Source organism: Amblyraja radiata, chromosome 15 (genome assembly GCF_010909765.2).
Source record: "Amblyraja radiata isolate CabotCenter1 chromosome 15, sAmbRad1.1.pri, whole genome shotgun sequence".
In the NCBI taxonomy this organism is placed as follows: domain Eukaryota; kingdom Metazoa; phylum Chordata; class Chondrichthyes; order Rajiformes; family Rajidae; genus Amblyraja; species Amblyraja radiata.
This window is the reverse complement of record NC_045970.1, coordinates 28,468,420-28,487,221: the sequence shown is the minus strand read 5'-3', so window position 1 is coordinate 28,487,221 and position 18,802 is coordinate 28,468,420. Positions and strand designations below refer to the sequence as shown.

The 18,802-nt window shown below is 45.2% G+C and overlaps 1 protein-coding gene across 2 annotated transcripts in view; it reads right to left on the bottom strand.

Annotated features, from left to right (window-relative positions):
* atrnl1 (attractin like 1) overlaps positions 1-17,172 on the bottom strand; it is a 720,322-nt gene extending 703,150 nt beyond the window's left edge. Inside the window, exon 1 of one of the 2 annotated variants that reach the window (XM_033033944.1) lies at positions 16,844-17,172. In XM_033033944.1, coding sequence (XP_032889835.1) covers positions 16,844-17,112 — 269 coding nt within the window. In that variant the 5' untranslated portion in view covers positions 17,113-17,172. The remainder of the gene's footprint in view (positions 1-16,843) is intronic. The other variant, XM_033033942.1, reaches the window with a different exon arrangement.
* Between the last annotated feature and the right edge of the window lie 1,630 nt (positions 17,173-18,802).

The window sequence follows — 18,802 nt, the reverse complement described above, 5'->3', positions numbered from 1 at the left end:
CACATTGCAATTAATGCTATTTTTATTATTTCTTTCCACTTCCAAACAAAAATGTGGTTGGATTATTCAGCGTATGATCAACCTGTGTCAATAAACACAGGGGATGTCAGTGAGGACTGAATAGAGACAGGAATGGGGATCAGTGCGGGATGAAGAGGAGGGCTCTCATGATAAGGGGAGTGGAGGGGGGGAGGGAAGGAGAGAGAGAGAGGGAGAGAGGGAGGGAGAGTGAGAGGGAGTGAAAGGGAGGGAGAGAGGGAGAGAGGGAGGGAAGAGGGATGGAGAGGGAGGGAGAGAAGGCGAGAGGGAGAGAAGGGGAGAGGGAGGGAGAGAGGGAGAGAGGGGAGAGAGGGGAGAGGGATGAGAGGAGAGGAGAGAGGAGAGAGGGGACGAGAGGAGCTGGAGAGGGGAGAGAGGGAGAAGAGGGAGAGAGAGGGAGAGAGGAGAGAGAGGGAGAGAGGAGAGAGAGGGAGAGAGGAGAGAGGGAGAGGGAGGAGAGGGACAGGAGAGGAGGGGAGAGAGGAGCGAGAGAGAGAGGGAGAGAGGAGAGGGAGAGAGGAGAGAGGAGGAGGGACAGAGGGAGGTAGAGATGGAGAGAGAGAGGGAGGGAGAAAATGAGGGAGAAGAGGAGGTAGAGAGGGAAGAGGGAGGAAGAGAGGGAGGGACGGAGAGAGGGAAGGAGAGAGAGGGAGGGAGGGAAGGAGGGAGAGAGGGAGAGAGAGAGGGAGGGAAGGAGAGAGGGAATGAGAGAGGGGGAGAGGGAGAGAGAGGGAGGGAGCGAGGGAGGGAGAGAGGAGGAGGGGAGAAGGGAGAGAGGGAGAAGGAGGGAAGAGAGGAGAGAGGGCGAGAGGGAGAGAGCGGAAGGAGGACGAGAGATAGCAGAGGAGAGGGAGAGAGGGAGAGGAGGAGAGAGAGCTAAATGCAGCTCAGTTGCCTGGAGACCGGGATCGATCCTGGCTGCGGTGCAGGTCTGCCGAGAGTGTTTTGGTTCGTCTCCCTCCTCCAATCACCCCCTCCCTACCCCTACTCTACTTCCGCCTCTGACCGACACCTCCCTCCTCCAAGGGTCTGTTTTGAAAGAGCCGTTGGCGGAGTGGCAGCAGCTGCCGCTAACAGGCCGGGCGGGGCGGGGTGCGGGAGGAGGAGATGGAGCCGTCGCCGTTGCCGCTGCTGCCCATCTTTAGCTCCGACCCTCCGTCACGCCACACTTAGCATCTTTCCCACAACCGTCGCCGACACAAAACGTCACGCTCCTTTTCTCCAGAGATGCTGCCGGACCCGCGGAGTTACTACAGTTTTTGTGTGTCTATCTTCGGTATAAACCAAGTTGCCAAGCCGGGCAAAATGACTCGCCGTTTAGGTTGCCCGGCGGCAGTTTGAGTGGTCAGTGGCACCCGGGCAACCGTGAATTTCGAGCCCTGCTCTGCAGTAGTGTCAATGCTCCTCTGGTGCTTTGTCACCAGAAAAAGACATTGTGGTCACTGTGTGTTCTAAAATAAAGACCATCAGAAACCTTTCTCTCTCCACAGATGCAAACTGATCTGGTCGGCATTTCTAGCATTCTGATCTTTATTTCAGTTTTCCAGCATCTGCAGTTTGTTTAGAACAGATTCTAGATGTGAGACAAGTGCAGATGGCAAAAATATGCACTGTAAATGTTAAAAAATCCCCAGAAGCCATCATTCCACATCCTTTAGAGAGTTACCATATTGTACTAACATCACTTTGTACATGTGCTATGCAACCAGGGGTTGCCAACTTTCTCACTCCCAAATAAGGGACAAAAGGTCAAAATACGGGACAAATTCCCGACGGCAATTCGTTGACCGACTCAGTCGTGGCTGGGAGAATGAAAAGTTGGCCTGGGTGCTGGACAGTACACAACGCCCAGCCGGCGGGCCAGCTGAGGAGTTTTGGCCCATGCGACGTCGCTCACAAAGTCCAGCACCCCATCCAACTAATGAACCGATGATCGGCCACGAGAAGGAGGGGTGGTGGTGTCGGCGGTAAGCGAAGGTCCGAAGGTCGGACAGCAGCGACACTCCGACCCGACAGTCCCCTCAACCAGAGGAGCAGCAGTCAAATACGGACAAGGGCGGTCCTGTACGGGACAAACCAATTTAGCCCAAAAAACAGGATGTCCCAGCTAATATGGGACTGTTGGCAACACTATACACAACACAATTGCTACATCACCAAATAGATTTACAGTCCAATCATTTCTCATATTGAAGTTCACACAAGTTGATAAGTTGTAGGAGCAGAATTAGGCCATTCAGCCCATCATGTCTACCCCTTCTCCCCAGAACCCTTGATACCTTTACTAATCAAGAACCTATCAACCTCCACCTGAAAAATATCCATGACTTGGCCTCCACAACAATGAATTCCACAAATTCACCACTCTCTGACGAAAGAAATTCCACCATCTCCTTTCTAAAGGTACAACCTTTTATTCTGAGGCTATGGCCTCTGGTCCCAGACTCTCCCACTAGTGGAAACATCCTCTCCACGTCCACTCTATCCAGGCCTTAAATTAAGTTTAAACAATTAAAATTTGAATTTCGGTTATTCCTGGTTATTCTCAGTGGAACATAACCTGTCCTAACAATTTAATCTAAAGTTAAATAAACTCAGTGTAAGCTATACAACCGCCTTGGAAATTCACTCAAAGATTTACCCTGCTGCTACGTTTCAAATCATTTTGGTAGATCATAGCATAGTTATTTACAACACAGACAATTTAGCCCATCAATTCCACACTGGCTCCCAGCAGGACAATCCTATCCATCCTGTTCAGTCTCAACGTATTTCAGTGCAACCCTGTAACATTCTCTAGGTAACTCTTAACTCACTTTGTTTCTTTTAAACTAATAACATACAACAGGGCACAAAGTGCTGGGGTAACTCAGTGGGTCACACAGCATACCTGGAGAACATGGATAGGTGATGTTTCGTATAGAGACATGATCCTTTCTGAAGGGTCTCAACCAAAAGCATCATTTATCCATGACCTCCAGATATGCTGTCTGACCCACTGAGTTACTCCAGCACATTATCCTTTTGTGGTTTGACCAGCACCTGCAATTCTTTGTTTCAACACACACGAAGTTTACCTATAATATACAATTAACCTACCGTCAAATCTTCAGGATGTGGGAGGAAACCAGAGCATCCACAAAAATCCCACATGCTTACAGAGACCAAGCAAACTCCACAGAGACATCAATTAAGGTCAGGTCAAACCCGAGTCCCATGAGCTGGGAGGCAGCAGGTCCAACTGCTATACTATCCCACTGCTTAGAATTGTGCCAAATGTACATCCATTGGCCCTATTCAAAACAGCTTCAAGTTGTTAAATTCCTGTCCCAAAATATCACAATAGGAAAAGGTTGCCACTGGAATAAGTTAAAAGTCCACATTAAAGTAATGCAAGCTGCTTTTTAACACCATATAGTTCCACATCGTGACAAAAATGACAACAGTTTTTTAAAAAACCAAGTCATGAAATACTGTCAAAGGAAATTAATGTAATTGGATACATCCCAAAGTAACACAAAAAAAATAAAATGGTTTGCAATTTTATTGAACCATCAAAATCTCCAAACAGAATGAACCAATGGACTAGATAACAACATTTCCTAAAGGAACTATGGGCACATTTATAATGCAAACCAAGCATTAGTTTGGAACTATGGGCACATTTATAATGCAAACCAAGCATTTAGTTTCAAGTTGTAACTGCACACCAATGATCTCATTATAGTACAAATGCAACCTCTATACAAATGCAATGTCTGACAACGCCAGAACAAACAGCAAAACCCACTGCTTCACTGACGGCCTGAATCTATTAAATTACACGTTTAGCATCAATTTTAACTTCAACCATAACACTTTACACCAAGCACAAAAATTGTTAAAAGTAGAAAAGATTTAGCAGGCCTAGCAGCATCTGTGAAGAAAGAAACAGTTAATGCAACAAGTTGAAGACCGTTTCCCAGAACTTTGACTTTCTTCACCCTGAAGCAGCCCTTTTTACCCTGATGCTGCATGGGCCTGCTGCATTTTTCCAGCATGCTGTTTTTAAACGCTCAGCACATCTTAGTTACAAGTAAAATGCTTTTTTTCCCACAATGCAATTTAACTTAAAATATAGGCACGGTTTAAGCCAACACGCCTCATTTCCGCATTTAGGGACGTTGTATTTTTAAATATCTCTTTTTTGTCATTATTTAAAATGCCCAAAATAGTTGACAGTTGTTGCAAATCCTAGCAATTTCTGTCTTCGACTACAAGATTTGTAACTTTTACAGTATTTCTAATGCAACTTGCTGGGCTGGATTAGGTGGATTGCATTTTCTTCAGCTGAAGCTCAATTGCAAAACTTCCAGACAACATGAAAAATACTCAAATACAGGCACTTCCTGATTTGCACAAGGCTTACCCTCCGGGAACCCTTACGCATCAGAATCACCATCCCCATCCCTTGCCCAAAATAACTCGGAGTATAACTGCCTCAATGGCATCTGGCTGCATCCAGGGCACTTTCTGCGGCACACGGCCTTCTGGGTAAGCACAGCTGCCATTGACTACTTGTTTTGGATATAAACCTGATCGTACAGTGTTGTGGAAATTACAAACTGCCTTGATTGCACGAGGGACTGAATACAGAATTGTTTACAAGAGGCAGTGCAAGTCCAAACAGCAAAGCCGTCAGGCTCACCATTGATATTTGTCATTCAAACCATTTGCCAGTAACAAACATAATTATTCAAATTAATAATTATCAGAAGTAGAGTTAAACTAAAATAATTCTGCATCATAAGGTCATGGGACGACAGATGGCACAATGGGCTAAGTGTTCGGCTGGCAACCGGAAGGTAGCCGGTTCGAATCCCGCTTGGAGTGCATACTGTCGTTGTGTCCTTGGGCAAGACACTTCACCCACCTTTGCCTGTGTGTGAATGTGTGTGAGTGATTGGTGGTGGTCGGAGGGGCTGTAGGCGCAGATTGGCAGCCACGCTTCCGTCAGTCTGCCCCAGGGCAGCTGTGGCTACAGAAGTAGCTTACCACCACCGAGTGTGACTGAGTGAATGCATAATGCGATGTAAAGCACCTTGAGTATTAGAAAGGCGCTATATAAATCCCATCCATTATTATTATTATTATAAGTGATAAGAGCAGAATTAGGCCACTAGGCCCATCAAGTCAACTCCCCATTCAATCATGGCTGATCTATCTCTCCCAGCCCCATTCTCCTGTCTTCTCCCCATAACCCTTGACACCTGTACTAATCAAGAACCAATGGTTCAGAAATCTTGACGGCTTGGCATTTGGCTCACTCATTAGTTTGGACTGTGAATTAAAGGTCCAGAGTACAAGTGAGATACTCAGCCAGTGCTGAGAATCTAGTGTGGGTGGGAACAGAGTCTAGACTGTGGGATAAGTGTGCAGCCAGAGCCATGGTACGTGGTCTGGAACAAGGGTAACTCCACAACCAGAGTTGATGTATGGAGTGCATGTATATTTCCCGTTTCCTTTAAGCACTTTGGCTTAATTTAAAAATTATAATATCAAAAATATTACTTTGTAATATCAATATAAAACTATATTCAAAAGTGCTTAAGTACTATTTTGAAGCAGCATCCACTATCCAAACAATCTGCTAGTCTGTCACCAAATTGTTGGATTATTAGTTTTACTTTAGGCATTGAATTTTACCCTGGTAAGAGAATGGAAAAAAAAAAAAAAAATTCACTGGGGGAAGAAAAAGATCAAAATGCTGTGGTTTGCAAGCTAAAAATATTTTCTTTTGAAACAGCATCCTACTTGTACCCAAGATAAGAAGGGATCAAAGAGTTGGTCAATAAAATTCCAGTTAAGAACATCCATACATGGAGTCATAAACTTAAATTAAATTTTAAAAGATGACGACAGAGGATGGAGATTCTTCTGGATTCATTCCACATTAGACCTCGCTCAGTGACTCCTATTTGATGGCTGATGTGCAACAGTCACCCCACAGTAAAAAAAATTAAGCACTTCCTCATCTCATAACTGGAGTGGAAACAAATCACTATGCTGTCTTAGAAGAAATGCTTAATCACCCCCGGCCAAATATGACTGGACGTAGTTTATTAATTTTTTTTGTTTTAAATCACAAGAGCTTGATTTGATCTCTTGTTTGAAAAACCATAGGGCCCAACTTGTTCATGCCAACGATGTTGGTGTTCTAGGCAAGTCCCATTTGTCTGCATTTGATAATTGTCTCTCTAAATCCTTCCTATCCACATATCTGTTCAAATATATTTTGAAAGCCATAATTGCATCCACTTTTATAGCTACCTCTGGAAACTCACTCCAGATATGGACCACCCTCTGGGTGAAAACATTGCTCCCAAGATCTGACTTTAATCTCTGCCCTCTTACCCTTAGGGTATAAATTAGTTTTAGAATTCTCTACCAGCAGAAAAAAGCCTGAGCAATCACTTCATCAATGATCTTGTATACTTAAATAAGGCCACTCCTCAGCCACCTACTCTCCCAGGAAAGAACATCCCAGTCTTTCCCCCATAACCCAAGCCTGCAAATTCAAGAAAGATCCTGGCAAATATCTCCTGCAGCCTTTCCATACCTTTCCTATAGCTGGGAGAACAGAACTTCACAGTACTCCGATAGTAGTCTTATCAACTACTGGCTCAAATGTCCCAACTGTTGTACTCAATATTGTTCCTAATGAAGGCATCATACCAAAACACGTTTTCATCCCCCTGTGCACCCGATTCCCAACTTTCAAGACACCATGGACCTGTATCACTAGATCTCTCTGTTCTACAATGCTCTTCAAGACTTCATTTACTGTGCAAGACCAGCTTTAGGTTGATATATAGGTTTAGGTTTGCAAGTTCTCCCGGTGTGACTTTGTGTGTTTCCTCCAGATACCATGTTTTCCTCCCACATCCCCAAGATATGGTATGTTAATTACCTACAGTAAATTACTGCTGCTGTGTAATGCATGGTAGAATATGACTGGCACTATCTCGTCATGCCATGAACACAGATCACCTCCTCCATCAGGCTATCAGCAGAGAGCAGAGGCCACCCTGACTGAAGTCCCTTCACCCCTTTGCTCCACATGGAAAACAACTCCTAGCATCCATCCAGCCAACTGAGACAAAAGCACACTGGATAGGCAACAAGTGGTCACGGGAGTGGAAGACAACCTCATCTCCAATACGCAGCTACATCTCTTCACCAGATAAAAGTTGTCCAGGGTCTGACCTTCCCAGAGGAGCATGGGTGAAGCTCCACAGATTTCGTACTGGAGTTGGGTGTTTCAATGGCAGCATGTGGAGATGGGGACTCTGCCAGAGCCCAGCCTGTTGATCAGTAGACATGGTCATCATTTTAAAGGGCCTGTTTCCATGCTGTAACTCCCCATGTCTATTCCACTGGCTATTAGCCTCAAGCTACATCCAATGTTTTAGTTGTTCTGACCTCTCCAATGCAAAATCCATTACCCATTGTAACCCAGTTCATTCTGTTCCCTTCCTCATCTCAATGCTACTTTTAAGTGGCATTGACATCAATGTACACACACTCAGCAGATAAAGATGATTAGAACTAATCAACCGGAAGTTTACTTGCCCACATCTGGCCAGAGAAGAAATCTGGAGTTAATGGCAAAGACTACAAAGGCTACCATTTCCCAATCATATACAAGTTACTGTGTACATCTATTGCACCTTTCAGTTATTGGAATGTGACACAGCAAGTGAGGATGATGGAGTTACTGGTTCACTGCTTATGATCCTGTCAGAGAGTTGCTCAAATAGTCTTTGGGAACACCATCCCCGATGGACCAGAAATTCCAGAGTTTCACGCAATATACCTTTTATACCTTTTAGGGTTCACTGCACGAGCTTCAACAGCTTAGTGCAACATGATTTGCCAGACCATTGCAAAGGCTGATTAAAAATCAATTGGGCATATTGAACCACAAAAAGCTCAAAACAGGATAGCGGCTTTCCTTCCTTAATGGGCAAAAGCAAACCAGACACAATTTTGTAATCTAGATATTTCATGGTCATGACAGGTATTTTTTTTTTTTTTTTTTTTTATAAAGGGTTATAACTATATTCAAAATTCCCTGGTTATAGAATTAATGGGCTTTTCTTGGCATTGGATTACGAGACCAATAATTTCAATGCTTTGCCATCATTCTCAAAATTAAAGTAATTATGTTATGTACATTGCATGGCATCCTATGGGGCAAGCAATACATATTCCCCAGTAATCCAAGGGAGGCTAGGTTTTTCATTCGAATCAGAAAATTCAGAAAACACTCAGGTGAGGTAGCACATTTTTGTTTATTAAACAATTGTTTAATGTTTCATATCAAAAATCTTACAGCTTTGACATGAAATGGTAAGCAGTTTCTATTTCCACAGATGCTACCTGACCTGCTGTTTATTTCAAGCACATTGCTTTTTCGATAAATATTTTTTTAATCTGTTCTAGCTCAGCCCTTAAAGCTAATTCCAGTCACATTTCTGGTTTCCAAAATGAAGTATCATCAAGTTTGAATTTGCTTGATCACTTTGCAAATTTGGAATAGATATATTTTTGAAAAGCAATTTGACAAAAGGCTATTAAAATAATAATAACACAAGTGAAATTACTAAGCATCACATGCAAGTGTTCAACATTTCTTAAATTTAGTGCAAATAGCTCAAACAGCCTGAAGCAAATTAACATTTTTGTGCCTTCAATCACTACAATAGAAGCAACTGATGTTGAAACTGCAATAACAAAGTAACAACATTGAAGAAATGTTTACAGTCCCATTGTTTTGCAGTCAGAAAAAAGGTTCATTATCATATTTTAAAAATATGAAACAGGAGACATAATTTACATTAAAGTGAACTTCTTCAGGTTTAACAATCTCTCTCCAGCTACTGAGCATAAACAGATTTGTTAGATGAGGATAGACAAAAGTGCAGGAGAAACTCAGCGGGTGCGGCAGCATCTATGGAGCGAAGGAAATGAGGCAACGTTTCGGGCTGAAACCCTTCTTCAGACTCATTTTAGAAGAGGAAAGCAGAATGTGGCAGAAAGAAACAAATGGAGACAAAAAAGAAACTGCAGATGCCAGAATACAGAGCACCAAATTCTGCTGGAGGAACTCAGTTGGTCAAGCAGCATATGTAGAGAAATGGACAGTCAACGTTTCAAATTAACATATCAACAAATGATCTGATCGGAATTAGGACAAGTCAGATGAAGGGACGCAACCTGAAACATCAACTAACCAATACCTTCCACATTTAATGCTTGGCTGCCAAATTCCACCAGATCATTTGTTGAAGAAAAAGTTCTATTTGAAAATTTAGCTTCCAAGGAGCAGGAATGACTCCATTCCTCTGACCCCAATAGCCTTTAGCAACATGTCCAAAGGCAAATAACTGAAAGGGAGAGTCATTGGCTCAGTGTGCTCCTCATGGTCAATACCAGAGGCAAAAGTCATTGTGCAATTTTGATTCCAATGGTCTGTAGAAAAAAAAGCAAGGAAACGAGCACATTATTTCGGAGATTAGAATTTAGATTTTCCAATGATGTGATCAATTAAAAACTGCATTTATGTTAATAACTGAGAAAAGATTTGTATTCATATTTTAATTGCAAACGTTACTTTATTTCGTAAACCGTATTTGTTCATGATTTTTCCCTCGTCAAACCGCCAGTCTAGGTCTTTAATGCTAAAAGTATCCAGATATTCAATTATATTGATTACGGAAAAAGCAACTACAGCAACCACATAATGCGAGTAGTCAGTGATACAAAAATAGAAATATCAAAAAAATACTCAACAAATAATAACGTTATTCCTCCAATTCAGAGGAGTTGTCTATTAAAAAAATGGAGTATGACATATCAGAATTGCAGTCTTTTTGTGACCAATGGTTTAATTGGCATGTGAAAACAAACTTGAAAGTCCCATTGCAGCAGTCAAATTGCCTTGTTCAATATCTCTCCCTCAAACCCCCCAAATAGTTTGACCAATTATTCAGTTATTTGCTGTTTGTAAGATTTGCCCAATGCAGCTGTGCGATACACAGGATAAACAATCTACATAATAAGAAAGTCCAATTAAGCCCAGCATAACCCACTTTTAAAATGTAAAACCATACTGACACTGCAAAGTGTGTGCTCACGAATCAAGAAATTACTGACAGAAGCAGAAGTCTATTACTTTGGATTGAATTACTGAACCGAGTCAACATATAGTGCAAGTTAAATGTAAATCAATATCACACCACCTACCCCACCCCCATCTGAGACGTTATCTGTATAAATATGCACACAACGTTAAAAGAACAGAGTGGCAAGAAACTGCAGCAGCATCATTTTCCATCCTTCAATGTAGCACAGACTCCAAAATAATCATATTACTTGTGAAATCAGTGACACATTTTCTATCTTCATTCAATATAACCAAATGAATTTGTTTGGAAGCCTAAACAAGAAAAAACATTGCTTTGTAATATATTGTTAGTTTACTGCTGACTCAATGAAGATTTGACAGTACCCAATAAAACCAATCATGCAAAATAAAGATGTTCCTGCATCTGCAGTTTTGATTTTGGCAAAGTGTAAAGTATTCTCTTTAGATTACTATCTGGACAGGATAAACTTGGACATATGTCCAAGTGAAATTGCATCTTTGGATAGAACAATAAAAGCAGACCCACTGACAGACAATATCAAGTTGAAAAAAACCCACAAATTAAAGAGCGAATGTCATCCATGAGTGGTACACTTTAATTGGTGGAATCAGTAGTGCAGTATGTAAATACTTAAGACAAGTGAGAATACAATAGACAATAGGTGCAGGAGTAGGTCATACGGCCCTTCGAGCCAGCACCGCCATTCAATGTGATCATGGCTGATCATCCCCAATCAGTACCCCGTTCCTGCCTTCTCCCCATATCCCCTGACTCCGCTATTTTTAAGAGCCCTATCTAGCTCTCTCTTGAAAGCATCCAGAGAACCGGCCTCCACCGCCCTCTGAGGCAGAGAATTCCACAGACTCACAACTCTCTGTGAGAAAAAGTATTTCCTCGTCTCTGTTCTAAATGGCTTACTCCTTATTCTTGAACTGTGGCCCTTGGTTCTGGACTCCCCCAACATCGAGAACATGTTTCCTGCTTCCAAGCCCTTAACAATCTTATATGTTTCAATGAGATCGCCTCTCATCCTTCTAAACTCCAGTGTGTACAAGCCCAACTGCTCCATTCTCTCAGCATATGACAGTCCCGCCATCCCGGGAATTAACCTTGTAAACCTACGCTGCACTTCCTCAATAGCAAGAATGTCCTTCCTCAAATTAGGGGACCAAAATTGCACACAATACTCCAGGTGTGGTCTCACTAGGGCTCTATACAACTGCAGAAGGACCTCTTTGCTCCTATATTCGATTCCTCTTGTTATAAAGAAAAGAGAATAGAAATTTGCCAAAATACAAACATAATATATTTGTACACAAGTCAAAAAACAAAAGGAATAGACTCCAAGTATCCTTTTGGATATACCTTGGACTCTAGGAAAACCAAGACATTTTCTACAGACATAGACATACAGAAGAGCAACAGAAACCTGTTCTAAAAAGAAAATTGCTGAATTATTTAATATGAAGTCATGCAGGTCTTTGTAATACAATTCACCTCAGTTTAACAACTCAAAACCAAGCTGTGGGGTCGATAAAACTCATTATTAAATGCTTCCTTTAAACAAATCGGCTTTACACATCATAATATGACCTGTTGAAACCAAGGATTCCAATCTGAAGAACAATTGAACTCTCTGGAGACACAAACATAATCTGAGCCGACACTACATCAGTGATGTTGTCTCTCAGAGAAGAATATTAAACCAAGGCCCATTTGCCCCTTCGGCTGGATTTAAAGAACACTCCTTGACACAATTTAAAGAGAACAGGATTTCACCCTGACGTCCTGGTCAATTTTTCTTTGGCAACAACTTTGCACAGAAATACCTGGGTATAACTGGGGGAGGGGAGGGGCAGAGGGGGTGGGAAAGAAGAGGACAGGGGGGAGAGAGGACAAGGGGGGGAGGGGGACAGAGGGGGGGGAGGAGAGGGGGGGGGGAGAGGACAGAGGGGGGGGGGGGGAGAGGACAGAGGGGGGGGGGAGAGGACAGAGTGGGGGGGAGAGGACAGAGGGGGGGGAGAGGACAGAGGGGGGGGAGAGGACAGAGGGGGGGAGGACAGAGGGGGGGAGGACAGAGGGGGGGGAGGACAGAGGGGGGGGAGGACAGAGGGGGGGAGGACAGAGGGGGGGAGGACAGAGGGGGGGAGGACAGAGGGGGGGGGAGGACAGAGGGGGGGAGAGGACAGAGGGGGGGGAGGACAGAGGGGGGGGAGGACAGAGGGGGGAGAGAGGACAGAGGGGGGGGGGAGGACAGAGGGGGGGGGGGAGGACAGAGGGGGGGGGGGAGGACAGAGGGGGGGGGGAGGACAGAGGGGGGGGGGGAGGACAGAGGGGGGGGGGAGGACAGAGGGGGGGGGAGGACAGAGGGGGGGGGAGGACAGAGGGGGGGGAGAGGACAGAGGGGGGGGAGAGGACAGAGGGGGGGGAGAGGACAGAGGGGGGAGGACAGAGGGGGGGAGGACAGAGGGGGGGAGGACAGAGGGGGGGGGGGGGGGAGGACAGAGGGGGGGGGCAGAGGGGGAGGGCAGGGGGGAGGGGGGAGGAGGGGGACAGAAACTTCACCCATTCGTTCTATCCAGAGATGCTGTCTGTCCCACTGAGTTACTCCAGCATTTTGTCTCTATCTATCTGTTTAAACCAGTATCTGCAATGCCTTCCTACACATGGGTAAATGACTGTACATTTACCCTCTTTACTCCCCTCGTGATTTTATACATCTTTATAAGATGATGCCACAGCCTTCTACACACCAAGGAAAAAATCCTAGCCTGCCCAACCTCTCCCTACAGCGCAGGTCATCGACTCCTGGCAATATGCTCACAAATCTCCTCTGCACTCCTTTGTGGCACCACCCAGTGTTTAGGCCATTTACTGTGCCTACCCTCTGCAGTCGAGGGCAGGGTCATGAGACTGAGTTTGTCGGGAAGGTGTTGTCACGTGGTTTAGGGGTATGTCCTGGTATATATAATGAACCCCGGGTTAACATTCCCCCATCCTCGTGTGTGCTGATCTCTTTACTGTGTTAATAAAGATCTCTTTGTTTCACCACGAGTGGCTCGCGTATTCGGCCGCCATATTGGTGACCCCGACGATCCAAAATGGTCATTTTGGTTTTAAACTATGGACGCAGCCAATGATCAACCTCAACAGCCCGAGGTCTGGACATCACAGCCCCAGGTATGGTTCCAGCAGGCCGAGGCCCAGTTCCCCATCCGATGCATCACGGCTGATGATACTAGGTATTATTATGTGGTTGGCGCGTTGGATCAGGAGACGGCCGATCGCCTGGTCCATTACCTACATGCGTCGCCGGATGAGGACAAATACGAGGGCCTCAAAGCGCTTCTCCTGCGGACCTTTGGGCTCAGCCGCCGGGACCGCGCAGAGCGGCTCATGCACATGGGCGGCCTCGGCGAACGCAAGCCGTCGGAGCTCACCCTCATGGACGGTCATCAACCCTGCCTTCTCTTCGAACACGCCTTCTCGGAACAGATGCCGGATGACATCCACCTGCTGCTCGCCGGTGAGGATTTTGCTGACCCCCTGCAGCTAGCGGAGTGTGCGCACGAATTGTGGCAAGCCAAGGTGGCTCGATCGATCGGTCGGGTGTCTGCGGTGCCCTGTAGGCCCCAGAGACCAGGCCCCATGTCCACCGGGAGTTCGACTGCGATGCCTGTCCCAGGCGACCCCGGTAAGGGGAAGTGATGTTACTACCGTCAGTGCTGAGGTCCCGCAGCCCGTCAGTGCCGCCTGCTCAGCTCCTTTCTGGGAAATGCCGGGGCCGGCCGCCAGTAGTCGCCGCGGCGGTCGGCCCGAAACACCGCCTCTACGCTTGGGACCGACATTCAGGACGACGGTTATTCGTTGATACGGGTGCAGAGGTTAGCGTTTTTCCCCCATCGGGGATCGACACTCGTTCCAGCAAGCGGGGTCCTTCTTGGACTGCAGTAAATGGCAGCTCCATACAGACGTATGGGATTCGTACGGTCCCGCTCATCTTTGGCCCCTGCCATTTTACCTGGACTTTTATGGTGGCCGACGTCTCCCAGCCATTGCTGGGCACAGATTTCCTCCAGGCCCAATCCTTGTTGGTGGATGTGTGGGGGCAATGCCTCGTACGTCTGCCCTTTCGTTTTCATGCCTCCGGTTCTGGGGGTGGGGTTCCTGGTGGTTAGGCCACTTACTGTGCGAAGCCTGGGCAGTCGGGGGTAGGGTCATGTGACTGGGTTTGGTGAGGAGGAGTTGTCACGGGGTTTAGGGGTGTGCCCTGGAATATATAATGATCCCTGGGTTAACCTTCCCCCATTCACGTGTGTGCTGATCTCTTTACTGTGTTAATAAAGATCTGTTTCACCATGTGTGACTTGCTTATTTGCCCGCCATACCTTCCAGTTTTATACATTTTAATATATTCTTTCAAAAGATTGTTACTATTGCCACATCCTGCTTCCCAGCCAAATGAACCTCGCTCAATATCTAAACATACAAAAAAAGAAAATTCTCATGTTGAATGCCATGTTAAGGGTTCTACAAATTTCAAAGCTGTGTTTCCTGCATTAGACTCCTAATATTATTTTGTATTCTTATCATAAAATTGGTCATGAGATAAACAATCTGAATCTGCAGTTGTTCATATAATAGTGCTTGGAGCACTTTCTATTCTCCCTCCCCCTTCAAATAGTATTCCCAGAATCCAACAAATTTTAACCTTGATGATAGCAGGAAATACATTTTGACCCATTTTCTTCATATGAGAAAGTAATCTGATGAAACAACAATCTGTGTCACTGCTAGTCAAAATGGTGGGAGATTGCAAGCATTATGCACAGCTAAAAGAAAATAGTGTTTAGTTTCGGGATGTAGCATGGAAACAGGCCCTTTTGGACCACCGAATCCACAACGACCATCAATCACCTACTCACACTGGTTCTATGTTATCGCACTTTCTCATCACTCCCTACACACAAGGGGCAATTTACAGTGGCCAATTAACCTACAAACCCACACATCTTTGAGGTATGGGAGAAAACCCAGCCGGTCACAGGGAGAACAAGCAAACACCACACAGACAGTATCCGAGGTCAGGATCGAACCTGTGTCTTTGGCTCTGTGAGGCAGCAGCACTACCATGCAGCCCTTAAATACTTAGCACAAACATCATAGCTTGGCTGTGAGCCCATTAAGTCCCTGCTCAGGGAGCTTCAACATAGGTAGAGGCAGGAAAGCAAAAAGTACAACCAAAGGAGCAACTCAGTCATGACCACGTTGTTCAGAATGTCTAACAATCAACTAGGCAGGAGCACCAGCAAAACCCTGGAAACAGGTCATCTGGAAAGACAGCTAGCCAGGGACTGTCAGGCATGTTAAGGTAATTTTGGCAGGGGGCAAAGCATCAATTATGTGCAAAAATATAAAACACACCCACACTTTCAAGAGGGAATGAAACCTCTGGCAATTCAGCTGATTTCACTTTTTGTTGATCAAAGGAGTATTTCTCATTTGCTTTAACTTACTATGGGCATTTCATGGCACTGGAGTATATGCCACTAACAACAGGAAATCTAAATGAAAACAAACCGAAAAGAGCAGCATTGATATACATCTAGTCAGTTCATTGAGTATGAAGATAGATACAAAAAGCTGGAGTAACTCAGACGAGGTCTAGTCCGAAGGAGGGTCTCGACCTGAAACGTCACCAATTCCTTTTCTCCAGAGATGCTGTCTGACCCCGAGTTACTCCAACTTTTTGTGCCCATCTTCAGTTTAAACCAGCATCTGTAGTTCCTTCCTACACATTGAGTACGAAGAACACTTGCAGAGAACAACATGAAAAACCTATCCCTCTCAATCCAAAACATCTTTTACCGTAAAATTACCATAATAAATATGCAATTTAATTTATAATTTAGCATTTAAAAAAACGACCTTGCAGCAATACAAAGGTCTTTTGGGAGTACCAATCATTTATAGATAAAAAGGAAGATTAAAATAAAAAAAATAACTGTTAATTGTGTTAAAATCAAATCCCAATCCAATGAGATATGCTGTAATAAACTTTGCAGTCACCCAACTGGGGATACAAAGATGCTGTTTATAAGTGTTAATTTCACCAATGTCACTCCAGAGGATTACTTCGTGGCAATTTCACAATATTTCACACATTGCAACATCCCAATTACTAATATCTACAATCTGCTTTATAAATCACAGATACAGTTAACGCACACAGTTGAAGGTAAAGGAGTATTATAAAATAGTGCTTGTCAACGATCCTTTAAGACAGGTTTACACCGCAGCGATAACAACTAAATACTTGTTCTTGTTGTGGCAATAATACATCAGTGTCAAGGCAGGAATTTATATATTATCCAGGAAGACACGATGTGCTTTACGGTTATTCCTAAAGCAGCAGTCGGTGTTGGCTGCACGTTACATCCCTATTACACTGAAAATAGCGACTTAAAATCTGACGGGGCAAATGATCACCTGCAAGGGAAAATGTCAATGGTAGAAATGTACTTTTAATTGAGAAAACATCTGGAAAGGAGTGGAGGCAGGGATCTTTCCCCCTTCACGTGTGTGCGTGTGTGTGTGAAATCAGCGAGCCTTACTTGAATCTGCCACCGCAATGCTGACAACGATCGCCGACCCATCCTTGGTCGCAGATGCAGCTCCCGCTTGCACATCTCCCGTAGACACACGTCGCCTTGTCGCATTCCCGGCCGAGCCCCACACGGGCCGAGAGGACGAGGTAGAGCAGAGCGTAGCAGACACAGTACCTACACGAATCCAACCCGTCCCGGGCCGTCCACGACACTGGACTCGAGTTAAATGGACTCGGTCTTTTTTGCGGGTTCCCACCGCCAATTCCAGGCGCCATTTTAACCTGTGTAAATTCGGTTTTGCACAGATTGCACCGCCCGCACACCCCCTCCCCCCCAAAATAAACACCAGCCCACAACACCCCTCCCCCTTTCCAGCTGGCACTCCGCGGTGAATAAACTAACTTAGCCTCTTGCAGGGGGGACACAAGAAGCACTCCGCTGTGTGTATTTAGGGGGGGGGAGAAAGTCCGATGGAAAATAAGACAGTCGCCGTGAGTTCAGTTACACCGGGCAAGTGTCAAGTAAACCGTATGTCGGGTCCCAAGCGTGATAGCGATTGCAAAAGTCGGTAGAAATGCGTTGAGTGTAATAACAGAGCGCATACGCGCCGGGAGGTCCAAGTCTGTACATAATGAGAGGATTCAATCTGTATTGTTTTCCCCTTTCTTCTCTTGGTATTTTTTTTAAAGGAAAACAAACGAGTTAAATGCCAAGGAACAACTTGATGTGCGTGGTGGCGTGCTGGCCGGCGGCGCCAGCTGTTTGCAGCTGCAGACCCGGAGCGCGCGCTGCCCGGGCCGGCTCCGGCTCAGGATTCAGATTCAGATTCAGATTCAGCCCCGGCTCTCGCAGCCCGCTGTTGCCACAATGCCGCTAATTAAAGGGGCCGTGCTCAGAGGCTGCGCATGTGCGTCCCGCTCCCTGCAAACGCACATATCCCCCTTTTAATGCTGTCGGGCGATTCAAGAAGTCCTTTCGTGCAAGTAGCAAGCGTCTTCCTACAAGCGTTTTTCAGTTTAAAAAAAAATATATATATATATATATATATCATAATGCAGGTTGCTGGAATGTAATCTGGGTTCATAGGCACTGAGTTCTGTTCTACTGTGGAGCTCTAGAGTTTATCAGGAGGAGAGGGGAGGGAAAGTGGTGGAGAGGGGGGAGGGGAGGAGGGTAATCTAAACAGAGAAAACTCACTAGCGTCTGAGATATCGATGACCTTTTTATCTGCACTAGGAACTGTTAAAGGTAAAACATGCTGGGCGTGCGGGAAGAGAGAAATTGACAAGAGCCTGTAAACGAACGGGAAGGTAGGAGAATCAGAAGAGTTGCTGGAGGTCGGCAGTAGAGGATGGCAGTGATATTAAAAGCAGAGATCTGCCCAGAGCAACCGTGAATGGTGTTCGCAAAAAATGTTAAACTCGCCATTGAGCGCGAAAGACTTGGAGTCCAGGTCGCAGTCCGCTCGGAATACTTATCCACTCTCAAAAAGAGAAGGGAAGCTAAACTGAAAAGAAATTCTAATAAATTGTTGCTCCGTCTGGAGTGTTTAGGGATAATGGGAAGAGAGGAAACAAGAGGATAAACGTTCATCTCCGTGTGTATGAAGGAACTGCAGATGCTGGTTTAAACCGAAGATAGACACAAAATGCTGGAGTAACTCAGCGGGACAGACAGCATCTCTGGAGAGAGAAGGGTCAGCGTCTGAGAGGTCGAAGAAGGGTCTCGACCCATTCCTTCTCTGCAGAGATGCCACCAGTCCCGCTGAGTTACTCCAGCATTTTTTGTGTCTATAAACTTTCATCTCCTGTGATTAAAGATGAAGGACTCAAGGAGCAAATAAATGCTGCGATAAAGGTGATTTAAGAGCGGAGCACGACGTGCAGAAAGGTTTGTCCATTTGAAACGTTGAAAGCTGCGAGGAGAGAACATGTGTGCCACGCTGGACGAACCAGAATCGATAAA